Genomic DNA, 14,483 nt, shown 5'->3' on the forward strand with positions numbered 1-14,483 from the left:
TATGTGTACTCTTAACTTTAGTCCTGGGACCATGTGGTGCCAGAGAACTTTGTCGAGGAAGCCATCCTGATTATTTTCACAGATCTGGGAGCAGCGTGGGTAGCACAGAACACAAGAGGGGCTTTTCACTTGGAAGAAGTTCTCATGGGTGTAGAACCTCTCCCCCTGAGCAATAACTGTACTGGTTACTGACTGCAAGCTGCTCACAAGTCTGAGTGCTGACAGCCCCTTTTTAAAAAAGGACGTTAGTCAAATCCGTCTGTCCGTGTAAACGAGGTGCACCGTCACCCTCTCCTCCCGGGAAGTGCGGTGTTGCGGGCTTGGATCCGTGCTTCCCGTGCCGCTGTGGGCGCGGGAGCGCGGGGGCTGCTGCGCCCTCTGCGGGCGCCGGGGCCGAACGGCAGGAGCCGCTCCGGGTCTCTCACGCTGCTGCCGGCGCTGCTCGTCCGGGTGCCGAGACAGCCGGTGTCCGTCCCGTGTTTAAATCGCAGCGCTCTCTTAGAGTTCCTTGTAGTGCTTAGTTTGGGGTGGGATGTAACACCTCGAAGCTTTTCTGTTTGTCATTTGGCATCTTCCTTCTCTTCTTTACTTCTGACCACGTATGTGGCATTGTTAACAGCAATTCAGATTTTCCTTGACAGCACCTCCAACTGCACAGGTGTTCTCATCCTTCAATATTTTACAGCCTTTGCTGGCAACTAGCAGTAAAGATAGGAGCAAGTTTGTACAAACAAAACTGATCTGAGGTTGCAGATCTGAGAAGATGCAAAATGGGCTTAAGCCTGTACATGCAACATATGTACATGTATACATTCTGTTCCTCTTCAGGAACGCCATCACCCTACAACAACAATTTGTTTTTAAAACAAATGTCCATACCTGACATTTGGAGTCACCAAGGACAGTCTTATCATCACAGTCACTAAAAAGCTGAAGAGTGTTAGCATTTACCTTAGCCCTCACATGAAGAGAGACAATCTTTACAGGGAGCGACGTAGAATATATTTTTTTGCTGAATTTTTAGTATATTTTTTCCAAGTTCACAAAAGATATGCTGGGGATGTCAGCTGATAATAGGTACTTGCAGTCTGGAGGGAAAAGGTGAGGTGGGCAAACATCAATTCTTTCCTGATGTTCCAGATGTGAGACTACTTTATCTGGAAAGGCTTACAGACACAAGTGGATAAGAATATTATTTTGCTTGTTTTCTTACTGTTTAGTTCCTGCTTTTCAGTTTACCCTTTAATAAACATGGTATGGGAATGAATAAGATAATCCGTCTTTGGTTGCACATTGAATGATAGTTTTAGAATTTTCCAGCTTTGTGGTAGTATTGCCAATGTGGGAAGGTTTCAGAGTTCCTGCTTGGACTATGGAATATGCAGCAGATATTTCTACATTTGCATACATTTACAGCATACTGTTCTGTGTTTATTAAACATTTTTACTGCTGCTGATCCATAATGTTTCAGAAGTTCTGTAATAGCCCTTGCCCAACAGGCTGCTGTTTTCAGTTCTCATATGTTTCGTAAATTTCTCCCATATTTCTCATGGATGTGCATGTTTGTGCATATATATTTTTTTATATCTGAATTTATGCCATTCACATGGGGAAGAGAAGTTGAAAATGCAATTTTCCCTTACTAAAAAGCTTGCGTATTTCTGCTCTCATACTCTATATCTTGTTATAAAGAGTTAATGTTATGGTTTAGCATTGGCTACTTTTCAGTCTCTCCTGCAGGAAGCTCTGCACATAAATTATTACTTGGACTAAATTTTAAGAATTGGGCTCTTCTGCAGTGCATCACTAACTTGGCCTTCTTCCTCCCTTCTGCTTGAAGTGGTGATGACATATGACCAGCCACATAGAAAAGCTGGTTTTTACTTAGCTGTTATGCCTATTTGTAGCTGGTTTTGTTTGAGCAACTTCATCCTTCAGGAACTGAAGAAAACAAGCTCTCTACTGTGGAAGATTACTTAGTTTTTTGGTACTGTTTGTACCAAATGTAAGTTATCTGATATGAATACTAAGGTCTTCACCCACGGAGACTGCTCATACTGTGATTTTAGGGACTGATACCAATGCAGGGTTTGCACTATTAGTGGGAGGTTGTTTGCCAACCACTATTCCAACTTTTCTAGACCTGTATGAAATAAAAATAGAATGGGTTTTACAGTTCCATGGGGGGTTTTTGTGCATGTATTTGGAGAACCTGTTTGTAGTGACTTGTGAAACGCTAGTACAACACTGCTGTCATAAAATCATAGAAGGCTTTGGGTTGGAAGGGACCTTAAAGATCATTTAGTCTCAATCTCTGTGTTGTAGGCAGGGACACCTTCCACTAGATGAGATTGTTCAAAGCCCCATCCAACCTGGCCTCAAATACTTCCAGGAATGGGACATTCACAGCTTCACTGGGCAACCTGTTCCAGTGCCTCACCACCCATTATGTTTGGCGTGATTGCATGAACTTCTTTTATCATGTTTACTAAAAGGCTTCCCGTTAATTACTGAGAATGAAGCAGCTTTATGTAATGCATCTGTACTTGGAGTGTAACCACTGAGGAATGATTAGTGAGAAGAAAATTGGCCCTCTGATGGCTTCTGTTGTTTGATTTGATGAAATAAAGTCAAATTTTTGTTGTCTAATTAAAAGACTTTACTAATACTTAGTCAACAGTTTACTTTCATCCTCAAGCACAGTTGCATTTAAGTGGTGTAGCAGGATTCAAGGATTACTCATCCATAAAGGACTGATGCACTTTCAAATCTTACATGGTCTTATTTTCAAGTAGACAAAGTTGGTTAAATGTCTTCAGAGTACAGAAGTATGCAGTATGACTTGTGTGGTGCATTCTTGTAATCACTGTAAATCTAAGGCATACTGAAAATGTTGTTAAATCTAGTATACTAGCAACTGAACCTTCAGTTTTTCTAGGATATAATCATGGTGAAAACCAAATCTTATAAGAGATTTCTGATAATGTGCTTCCTGAGTCTTTATAGAGAACTTAGATGAATTCTGTGTTGCTCACATGGGGAAGAGATAGCAAAGAACTCTTGTCTACCTGATTTCCTTCTAGTTTCTGTTCAGAAATTGTTATTTTGGCATTTAAGATGACATTTTTCCTTTTTCTTCAGTTTCTAAGGGAAGATATGCAGTACAAGGATGCTTCTAATAAACATAGTCACCTGCACAGAGAAGACAAACATATCACCATTGAGGATCTGTGGAAACGCTGGAAAACATCTGAAGGTAGGTAAAGAAGTATAGCTAAAAATGATGATGGTTACTGACAGAGACATAAGTCAAGAATTTTTCCACCAAGTATAGACTAGTAAATGAATGACTTGAAGCATCTTCATTAATCCATTTTGATACTTTTATTTATAGGCACATGTAAACCTGACTAAGAACTTATTTAGTACAGCTAGTGTTAATTTTCTCTGCGTGTCCTTGGTGCATTGTAAGTAAACTAACATAGCTTACACCCTCATCTGTATAAGGTTCTAATTTATCAAGGTGACTGGTGCAAGAGCTGCATTCCAGATTAGCATATTTTTAATTTAATAAACCCTAAGGGTTGCTCTCAAGCTATTTTTAAATATTTATTGCATGTTGTATTGAGTTGAAAGTTCAGTGTACTTCTACTTCAATGTAAATTTTATTTGGGTTATGAAGAGCTAGAATTCTTAGTCCAAAGCATTTTTGAAAATCCTTTTAAACTTGAGGCACAGTAAAATGGACTGACAACACCACCAGCCTTCTCTCATGCTGTTTTAAATGAAATAAGTTGAGCCAAATATTCCAAGTATCAAGAGACAGTATTTAACGTACAGTACAGTGTTCATTGCCAAATATGTTCCAGGATATAGTGATTTAAAAAAAATTCCAGATATCTAGAATGTTAGAATTGTTAGGAGAAAAATACTTAACTTTTTTTTTTTCCTCACACCATTCTGAAGGTGTTGTGCTGTCCTGGTTCTGGCCAGAACAGGGTTAATTTTTTGCAGTAGCTGAGAGGGTGTGTGGCTAAGGCCCTATGTTGCCCATATGCCCTAACATTGTTGCTGGGGGATGGGAAAGGAACTCTGTCTCTCTGCTGGGGAGAAGGGGTTCCTTCTATGAGAAATGTGGGGGATGGACCCATATTTGTTTATTGTGGGGGGCTTTCTGTGTAAATAGTTTCTTTTTCTTATACCTTTTGTTATTAATATTGTTGCTGTTACTGTTAGTTTTCTTATTTCATTGCCTCTTACAGTGAATTGTTCTTATCTCAACCTCTGGATTTCCTTTTTGTGCCTTCAGTTGGAGCTGTCAGGGAAACCAAGTACTATATATGGGAATACCATTCCTAAACTAGGACATGTGCTAATGGTGCACATAGAGAGATCTAAAAGTTGGTATTGGTCAAACAACTAGAAGTAGGAACAAGAGAGGAATGGAGCTAGGAACATGCCATGGTTCATTCTGCTTATGTAGGAAGTCATTTAAGTGCAGTCTGAAGTAAGAGGTGTTTGCTATGAAGTAAATATCTGTTTTAACTAGTGATTTTTAACCTCATCTCTTCAAATATTCTGTAAAGACTTATTTGCTGAAATTCTTGTTCTATGAAAGTATTACAACTGAATTATCAGAAAAAATTATCTCCCCATAATTGTTGATTTAACTCATGAATAACTCCTCAAAAATGTAGGCTATAATGATCCCAGAAGTATGTAATTTGTCTATTGCATATATCTTTATTTCACGTTTCTTGAATATAGTGAGTAGTGTGAGTAAGACTCAAAAGACTTTGAGAGGAATGTCATGTTTCATAGTGTCTGCATATAGTGGCTTTACTGGGCATGCTGTTGAGGGAACTTAAGTTGCACCACAGGGAGACCTTTAGAATGAGACTCCTGAGCTGTGTTACCAGTGCTGTGCTGACTGTTAGAAAGCAGGAAGCCCCTCAGAAAATGAACTACCTTCATTTGATTTTAGGTGACATGGAAAATACTGTTTGTCCTTTCTAAATGTTTTAGGAATTTTGATTGATTTGTTTTCTTATGTGCTGCTGTTTTATAGTGCCAGTTTAATGCAATTTGACAACATTAAACAAGAGGAGGGAAGGTAGTGTAAATGACAGTATCAGTAATTTGAAACTTTTAAGTACTCTATTCAGAGTGTGTGAGAATTACAAGCTCTAAATAGTGCTCTTGACAGTGTATGCAGAAGCATCTTATGGATCTATTGCTGCCTGCTTTATGCTGAGTAGAATTGCACATTCCTTGCCATAAAGCTTGCTTTATGTGAATGTTTAAGTATTTGTCAAATACTTTAAAGGTGCTTTCTGTTTAAGATATTGGTGATGCAAGACAGATAAGACTTGAGGGAAGAAAGTGAAAACATGCCATTGCTGTTTGGTGTCTCTTTTTAGCATTAAGGAAAACAGAGTTTCCTTTTAAGTAATTGCTTCAGAAGGATCTTACACAGTGAGAAGAACCCTGAGGATTGGCTCCATTCAAAGCTTTAAAAATTGCCTAATAAAAGAAGGAGCTTCAGAATATTGCTTTTTAATATTCCTGACGCTGGGCAGGCTTTTGGTGTCCCTTCCTGGTGCAGAATTTCATATAAGGCAAAGTCTGTGCTGGTGCAAATTAAAGGATTTTCAAGGCTGCTGTAAGTTTTACCTGCATGGAAGGAATCATATCATAACTTGAATCAGCATCCAGCATTTTGTTGCTGCGTTGCCACACAGTTTAAATGAGTCCTTGAGTACAAAACAAGACTTTAATTTAATTTAGTTTAGTTTAGTTATGATATGCTTTTTGTGACCTTTGAAATTTTCTAATCTCATAGTCTGATTCTACAGAGTGATCTATTTAGAGGAGTGACTATGAACTAGCACACCTGTTTAAAACAGAAAACACTGCTCTCTGAGTCATCTGACTTACTGTGTGTTACTGCTCTTTAAATGTTAATGCCAGTATATGCTTGTTGTATTCTTTGACTGCCTTGTCTTCTAACTAAGCAGTATTTATACATGCACTACAGAGCCTTTCAGCTATTCAAAAGTAATAAGCTTAGTAGCTACTGATAGGTTAAAATCAAAGGAGCATCTTTAGTTTTTTTTCTGCAAGAGCCTTGAAGAGGTAGAGGTTTTGAGTACAGACAAGGGGACAGATGAGCATTTGTTTTGATATCTTAGTACCAGTCTCTGTACACTTATCTTTGAAAGTTCTCTCACTCAAAGGTGCCTGCCTTTTCTTTTTGCCCCTGTGATGGGCCGTGATCATACGAATTTTCTGTCTGTGCAAGGTGAGTGGGTAGGTATTTAGACTCGGTAGCAAGAGAGGCTGTAAAATCAGTGCAGGGCCTTCAGCTGGGTAGTTCTCTGACATGTCTCTGAGTAGGGTATGGTGCTGCATTCTTGGTGATGTAGCATTGTCCCTTGGGACTTGATTTTGTAATAAAGTAAACCTGTCATGATCAAACCTGGAGTTCATGAATGGCCAGCTATTGTCAGACTAATTTAAATCCTACCAAACCTACTTGTTACATACTATACTTTAATGTATAGTATGTCCTGCAGACTGCCCTATAATACAAAAAACCTTCTCCCTTGCCTTGTATTTGTACCTTTTTGTTTTCTTTAACTCTCTTTCCTTCTCTATGAAAAACAGATAGTGAACTAAAGTCTGGTACCTTATTTATTAGGGTAAAAAGATAAAAAAATGGTTTTATGTTTGTATGTGTGATCATCTGTTGTATTCTGATTTACTGTTGCACAAGTATTGCAGCAAATGGGACTAAACTGTGTACCACAAAGGTGTTATGGTTGCCTTGCACTTTAATAATTTGGTTTCTCAGGTTTTAAATATCTGGAGGTTAGAAATGTATGCAAGCAGGGGTTGGCTAAGGATGAGTTACATAATGCTGTGTACTGCTGATGTTACTGTTGAAGGTCCTAAAAACTTAAGTTTTGAATGCTTTTGTATGCTTGATACAGAACAATGTTGTGGTCAGCCTGTTCTCAACTTTAAGCCTAATGTATGGCTGTCATTCACTCCTTGCCATGAAATACTCCTGTAAAATGTAATTTGATTTCTGAAAGGAGTAGGAGGCCCATAAGAGTACTGAGGCTGACATGCAATGTTATTTTACTTCAGGTCTCCCTGCCTGGAAGCACTGTGCTATGTGATAAATATTGAAAAATGATCTTCTAATAGGCCATTAATGTGGGTTAGCAAGGACCAACTTCCAGACAGGGCCAGTTTAAAGCTACTTTAGCTGTCTTCATCTTCAGCATGTTGATAGGGCAGTTAAAAAAAAGTAGGAAAAAAACCAACCCAATAACTTGTGATCTGAAATAGAACAGCTGATGCAACTCTAGAGACTGAGTGCTGCTCTGAGGTGTAAACACTAGTGTAGCTTCTACACCTGCCTTCCCAAGGCATGTTCTTGGCATGCTCTCTCTCAAGATATCTGTTTGTGAAAAGAGGTGTGAGAAGGAAGGATGTTATAATTACTCTGTAATGCTGTATGCATTTAACTTGGAGTAATTGTGACTTGCTACTCTACTGTCTGAAGCACTGTAGTCTTTTTTGGTGACTAAATGAAGGAAAAGTTACAACCCCACCTAATTAGTAGGAGTTGGCACATTATAACTGGCAGTGCTGATTAAGATGAGTTTCAGCTGGCCTGCTTGCCCTTCAGTACACCTGGTGTGTATCACACTTGCCTTGTATCGTGTTTCAGTGGGCTGGAACAGCTTCTATTGAAGAAAGGCCAGTTTGCTTTTTGGTACTGTATGCTGTTGTAGAATTAAGAAATATGTGTTTCATAAGGTTTTATTCGAGATAAGTGAAGCAATACTTTTTACCAACATACAACATATAGAAGATACCAACAAAAAGAAACTGAATGTTTTCACTGACAGAGTCGGAAAGGGAGAACAGAGTAGTTTAGTCTGAGTCAACCTGGAAAATTTGGGGATTTGCAGACACCTACAGTGAACTTCTGTGAATGAAGTATTAGTTTACATAATAAATCTAAATTTCTTGTAAAATGCGTACATGAGCAGAGATTCAGACTGTGAAATCTCAGAATAAGAGATGACTATGTATTGATAGCTTAAATGATGAGTGGTCGTTTAAAAGGACACAACATAATCAAAGAAGTAATTGATATTAATTTTTAGGTAAACAGGTAACAGTGTAAGAATACAGGAAGTACAAGTTCTGATTCTGTTTTTGGATAGACCTTAGTTGCTTCATTTTACAGTCTCTGTACTAATGGAATTATCTGATAGATAATGAATAATAAAGTTTTCCTGAATATAACTGATTTGTTTGGGAAAATATCCTTTATATTCTATGAAGACAACATCACACCAGTCTAGGCAGTAGAAAAGATATGATTGGCTCTATGGTAAACCACTTAAATATGTACCTAGTTTCTTACAAAATAATATGTTCGAAATTACTACTTACTTGTAAAAAACCTACAAATTTATGTAAAATTTGATGGAGTGTCTACAAAATACTTTCAGCAACAGAAGTGAAACGTCTCAATGGTATTTTTTTCCCTTCCCCAAGATTTATTAACTCAGCGAATTGTGTGGCTTCTGAAATTGCATGTTCTGTCCTGTCAGTGATAGTCTGTAGTGTGTAGTGGCTATTTTAGGTAGGTTTTTTTTTCACATGTCACATCAAAGCAATGCTTTTGCTTTGGATCAGTCTCTGAACGTATTTCTAGAATGCAGTTAAGATGATATTTTTCTGGATTATTTTACCACCCTTTTGAGACTTATAATGACCAGTCTTGAATGACTTTGAATGACATGTAAGTCTGATTGCTTATTATTCACAAAAGAGTTAAGAATCTTTGCAATGGGAACACAATCTGTTTACAAACAGAGCCCAGACATTTTGCATAAAATCTTAGAGTAATATGATAAAACTGTTTCAAATCAATACCTGATTGTGGCTTAGAAGGAGAGAAGGAAATGGGACAGTACGCTGGGAAGGTTGTGTAGGCATTCATATGGATAGAAAACGAGTGGTTTGTACTGCAAGTTTGTTTCTTAAAGCTATGAGTGGGTCTGTGGAATGTGTTCTGTCTCTGGTTTTCTGGAATGATGAAAATCTAAAATGTTTGAGCTTATTTTTCAGCTATGCTAGTGTAGACAAGAGACCTAGAAGTCCTTATTTCAGTTTCAGTGTGAAGTGAAATATGAATTTGAACTCACAAAAACTTCCATTGCCTGCAGCTTTACCAATCAAGCTTTTAACAGCTCTTTTGAAAGGGTCATTGTCAAAATTCACCACTGAGAATGTGTCTTTATGATAAGGTTTCTACAGAAACCTCTGCCTAGCATTGTCACATGCAAGTAGTTCTAGGTAGAGAAATATTAAAAAAAATTTAAAATTTTTTTGCGTGAATTGTCTTGAAAAGGAGGCTGTCACAGTTTCTTTCATGTGTAGACAAACTTTTGCAGAGTCATAAATGGAGCGAACAATTTCCCTTCCATTTTGTCAGTGTGAAGCTTTAAGCTGTAGCAAGTGGTCTGTAAGGACCACAGTGTGATCTCCCCCCCTTTTTAAAATCTCTGGGTAGGATTTTCCTAGAGCATTTGTAGGTGTGAAAGTTTATGTAGACTATTGATGTTACAGAGGAAAACTGTTAAATTATTCTCTACATACTTAAATAATTATTCTTAGTGGAAGTATTTTTGCATTTAAACCTGCTTTTTTGGGCAGGTTTGAGAGAGATTTAAGTGTTTTTCTGTTATATTATTACTGTCTTTTGGTGTTTTCTTTGTCTCCTCTATTCATCTCTCATCGGCTCCCATTTTGTGGTTGGTAGGCATGAGCCTGTAAGAAAATTTTTGTGAAAACAAGTTCTTAAGACACCATCCAGGGAAAGATCTTGATGTTGCCTTAAATGACTACATCACGAGCTGATGTGTGTTTAGTTCTGCAAGGGTAGCAAGGACAAAGGAATTGAGGCTGAGATCAGTTTAAGTAGATCAAAGTCACAAGAGATCACAAATTGCTGTCCTGATTTAAACTAAGGAAAAGACTAAATTATTCTGTGGAATTTTTAATAAAGAAATGTTTCTATTTGTTCCATGCTTGTTTTTTTTTTATAGTTTGCCTAAGCTTTTACTGAGAAGCATATAATGAAAAAGGCAAAATGCCAGAAACACCTTAGTGCTAATTTTTCTGCAATTATATTTGACTAAACTCTTGGTCATTGTAGCCTGCTTTTCTACTGCTTGTCTTCTATGTCTTGCTGTTAAATTTTACAAAAATGTAAGGTAATTAAACTGAATTTTTCTTTCAGTTCATAACTGGACTCAAGAGGACACTCTTCAGTGGCTTTCAGAATTTGTTGAACTGCCACAATATGAGAAGAATTTCAGAGAGAGCAATGTCAATGGAACAACACTTCCCAGGTGAATGTTTCTTCAGGATTAGTTTCAAATAATTCCTTGTAGGTTTCTCTTTTAGTCTGTGGGTGGGAACAACGATGTGAACCTGAAGTCTAACAAGATACGGTCAACTGCTTGAAATGAAAAACATCCTTGCAGTTTTGGAGAAGTGGCTGCATTTTTTTCCCTGCCAAAATATTTTAAAATATGACTTTTATGAAAGTTTTGTTTCTTGCTGTGGAAGCTTTTATCAAAGGTCACATAATTCTGTGTGGTAGCAAACTTTCTTTTGAACATCTTCCAGTCTATTGTATGGGTATATGTAACAAACTATCTGTAGAACCCGTTTCCTGGAGTGTGACTACCACATCTGAGCATGTTGCATGTATTACAGAGTTGGTGTCACAAATATATCTTTACCTTTAACTTTGCTAAATGGATTTATTTCACAATTTTTCCAGAAAGAAAAGAACAAGTAAATGATTTTATGTTCCTTTTTGCAACATTCTGATATGCTTTTTTTTCCAGCCCTACTGTCGTATTGTATTTCTCACTCTTATCTGTAATCTGTAGAACTATGAGAAATGTTGTGGATGTCTTTTTTTTTGCATAGACTGATTCTGAGTGTAATTTATGGTATAGGTAATGTTTTGTCTTATCATTAACAGGATAGCAGTAAATGAACATGCTTTCATGATCTCTCACTTGAAAATAATTGACCGGAGCCATAGACAGAAGCTTCAGCTTAAAGCCTTGGATGTGGTTTTATTTGGACCTCTTACCCGTTAGTAACTTCTTGGAGTTTTTTCTTATCTCTTAATTATAAGAATTCAACAGAGCATATTTTCAATGACACTTGATACTGTAGATAGGACAACTTATCTGTGTTGTGGATGTACTGATGGATTGCTTGGCATGTGTTGTGGAAGTCTGCAGTGAATTAAAAAAGATTGTTGAGGTGCTGTGACCAGGACAAAGGTTCACTTCTGTATATAAGATCATATAAATATTTTAGTATAACCCCACTTCCAAAATGAAGTTGGCTTTTGTGTCACAAGAAGCGTCCTCTAAATGTTTTTGACTGTTTAAATTACAGTTACAGCTAATGTTACATTCACTTCCCAATTAGCTTGGACAGTGCAGCTGGGATGCTGAAATGAGAGGGGATGACCTTCCCCAAGAAGAAAACAGGAGAGGGTGGTGCAAATCCAATAACTGCGTCTTTTGTGCAGAGTTGAACTTAAGTGCGGTTAAACTCAATGCAGCAGTTCCACATCTGACCTATTTTACCATATGCAGACATGTCTATACCACATCACCAATGCTCTGCATTCTTGCTTGTGCACAGCTACAGATTTGTTGTGGTGCTGTGCATGTCTGGTGTTCCTGAATCAGTCAGGCCAGATCTGATCTGGGGATTTTGGGGGGGGGGGGAAAGCACTTTGTATTTGTATTATACCTTTAATGCTAGCAGAAAGTCTTACAAAAGTTCAAATGACTAAAATTATACTAACAAAGATGCGTAAGTGAATCTTGGATATGATAATTTGATGATCCAAGTTTTGCTTTTAAGAAGGGCTGCTGTTAACCACTCACCATTTTAAAATGTACTTTATTTTTTCCAAGTGCATTTTTAACCCAGCATAGGGTATTCCAGAGGGTGCAAACTGGGGAAAATTTGCTCAAATATAATTAAAACTGTTACTGGCATGATAAAGTGTAATTAAATAAGTAAAAATAAAGATACAGAGTATGTACTGTAAAGGTTTGATAAGCTTTTCTAATCTAATGAATGTTTTAGTGTAGATTAAGTAAATTGTGTTAGAGCAGAGCTGCTTATGTTGTATGCAAAATGCTCTGTTGTTTGTATCAGTGAACTAGCTAATGATGGTGTTATTCTCTGCACAGGTCCCCCTCACAACTGGATGAAGGATTTTATATTGACAGTTTCTATAGTTATTGGTTTTGGAGGCTGCTGGTTTGCATATACACAGAACAGAACCTCAAGAGAACATATCACAAAAATGATGAAGGACTTAGAAAGTCTTCAAACAGCAGAGCAAAGTCTTCTTGACTTGCAGGAAAGGTATAAAGCCTAAAAATAAAAAAAGTTAATGTCTAATTGTCCTTTTGTTTTGAGGTTAAATACAAACATAGATCCTTTACAGTAATAAATTATTTGCATTAAGATGCCTTTGGATTTTGTTCATCTTCCCTTTGCATGGAAATTGTGATTGATATTGGTTTTGTGGGTAGAAATTGCACCTGGATATTTTCGCAGGCAGTACGAACTTGTGGATGAAGGTAAAGAATAGAGGTTGTCTTTTTTACCTACGGATTTACAAGTATGTATTGTTATTTTCATATAATTACAGTTTACTTTGGAATATTTACATACAGGGGAATGAGAACATTTCTCCTGTTTTTAAGCTCTTAAGGTTGAAACAAACCAGGACTGATTACTTTCTACCGCTTATATAGCAGTGTGAGAGTTGAAAGTCTTCTCTGGTGCACCTGTAACTCAATTGTATACAGAGTCTTGTATTTTGATATTACACCTTTAATGATGGTTCACTTAAAAGCTTGTGTTTTTGCCTGATGGGGATATCACATTGTGTGATGCAGTTGCTGCTGATTCATGAAGGTTGCAGAGTCTTTATTATCACAGAGAGGTTGAGGTTGGAAGAGACTTCTGGAATTCATCCGGCCCTTCCTGCTCAAGCAGGATCATCTGGAACAGGTTGCCTAGGACCATGTCCAGGTGGCTTCTGAATATGTCCAAGGATGGAGACTCTACCACCTCTCTGGGCAACTTGTGCCAGTGCTCAGTCACTCTCATGGTGAAAGTGTTTCCTGATGTTCAGATGGAACCTCATGCTTTGGTTTGTGCCATTGCCTCTTGCCCTGTTGCTGGATGCATTTTCTTCTTCTGAGGACTACAACTTTTAACAAATATGCTGTGTATTTTCTTATATTTTTTGTTCAATTTTGAAGGCTGGAGAAGGCACAAGAAGAGAACAGAAATGTTGCTGTGGAAAAGCAAAATCTGGAGCGCAAAATGATGGATGAGATCAATGATGCAAAACGGGAAGCTCATCGCCTAAGGGAATTAAGGGAGGGAGCTGAATGTGAGCTCAGCAGGCTCAAATATGCAGAGGAAGAATTAGTACAGGTATCTGCAAACTGTTTATAGTGTTGACTTTGAATTGGTTGTACTTTTATTAGATCCTTAGGAGTTTTTAAAGCAGCATTCCTCAAATGCTAGGTTTTAATGGAAAAATTCTAAGCGTGCTTAATGACTGTCTTTCAATCATACTAGATAAAAGTATGATTTTATCTAGTAAAATAATCCTGAAACTATAAAAAGCTGTAAACTTTGTATATTAGCTTATCGTAACCTTTTTGGATTCACTGAACAAAAATATATACAAAAGCTTTTTTTATCTTGTTATCAGAAGAGAGATAGTAGCTTTGTCTCCTCTGAAAGCAATAAATTTGGATTTATTGTACTAAAAAAATGCTGTCTTACAAAGAAATTTAAGCTTCAAATTAGGAACCATATGTCAAAAGAAAAAAAAATCTGAGTATAGTACAGTATATGGAAGGTCTTATGCCAGATTTCAGAAATGCCAGATCTGCCTTCCTAGTATAAGGGTGCTTATACTTCACTTTCTTCTGCTGTAGGTTCTAATGATACTCTTGGTGACTCTTATTTCTTATTGATTGCTAGGTTCGCATGGCTTTAAAAAAGGCTGAGAAGGAGTTTGAGTTGAGAAGTAATTGGTCTGTTCCTGAAGCTTTGCAGAAGTGGCTTCAGTTAACACATGAAGTTGAAGTACAATATTACAACATCAAAAGACAGCATGCAGAAATGCAATTAGCAATTGCCAAAGATGAGGTAATAACTTATTCTTCAGCTACTTAAAGACTTTTCTGATCTGTTGCTAGATACATGAAGTAGTAAACACAAAGCAGATAAGCATTTGGGTGTTTTTTTCTTCTCTGAATTGTTTGCTACCTCTCAATATTGCTAATGTTTTATCATCTGTTATGTATATTACTCC

The 14,483-nt window shown here is 37.3% G+C and overlaps 1 protein-coding gene across 3 annotated transcripts in view; it reads left to right on the top strand.

Annotated features, from left to right (window-relative positions):
• The window catches only part of STIM2 (stromal interaction molecule 2), a 71,890-nt gene that overhangs the window by 44,762 nt on the left and 12,645 nt on the right, over positions 1-14,483 (top strand). For all 3 annotated transcript variants that reach the window (XM_032685872.1, XM_032685871.1, XM_032685870.1), the window contains exons 3-8: positions 3,143-3,257; positions 10,332-10,443; positions 11,088-11,203; positions 12,328-12,505; positions 13,414-13,591; positions 14,150-14,317. In XM_032685872.1, coding sequence (XP_032541763.1) covers positions 3,143-3,257; positions 10,332-10,443; positions 11,088-11,203; positions 12,328-12,505; positions 13,414-13,591; positions 14,150-14,317 — 867 coding nt within the window. The remainder of the gene's footprint in view (positions 1-3,142; positions 3,258-10,331; positions 10,444-11,087; positions 11,204-12,327; positions 12,506-13,413; positions 13,592-14,149; positions 14,318-14,483) is intronic.

Source organism: Chiroxiphia lanceolata, chromosome 4, assembly GCF_009829145.1.
Source record: "Chiroxiphia lanceolata isolate bChiLan1 chromosome 4, bChiLan1.pri, whole genome shotgun sequence".
Taxonomy (NCBI): domain Eukaryota; kingdom Metazoa; phylum Chordata; class Aves; order Passeriformes; family Pipridae; genus Chiroxiphia; species Chiroxiphia lanceolata.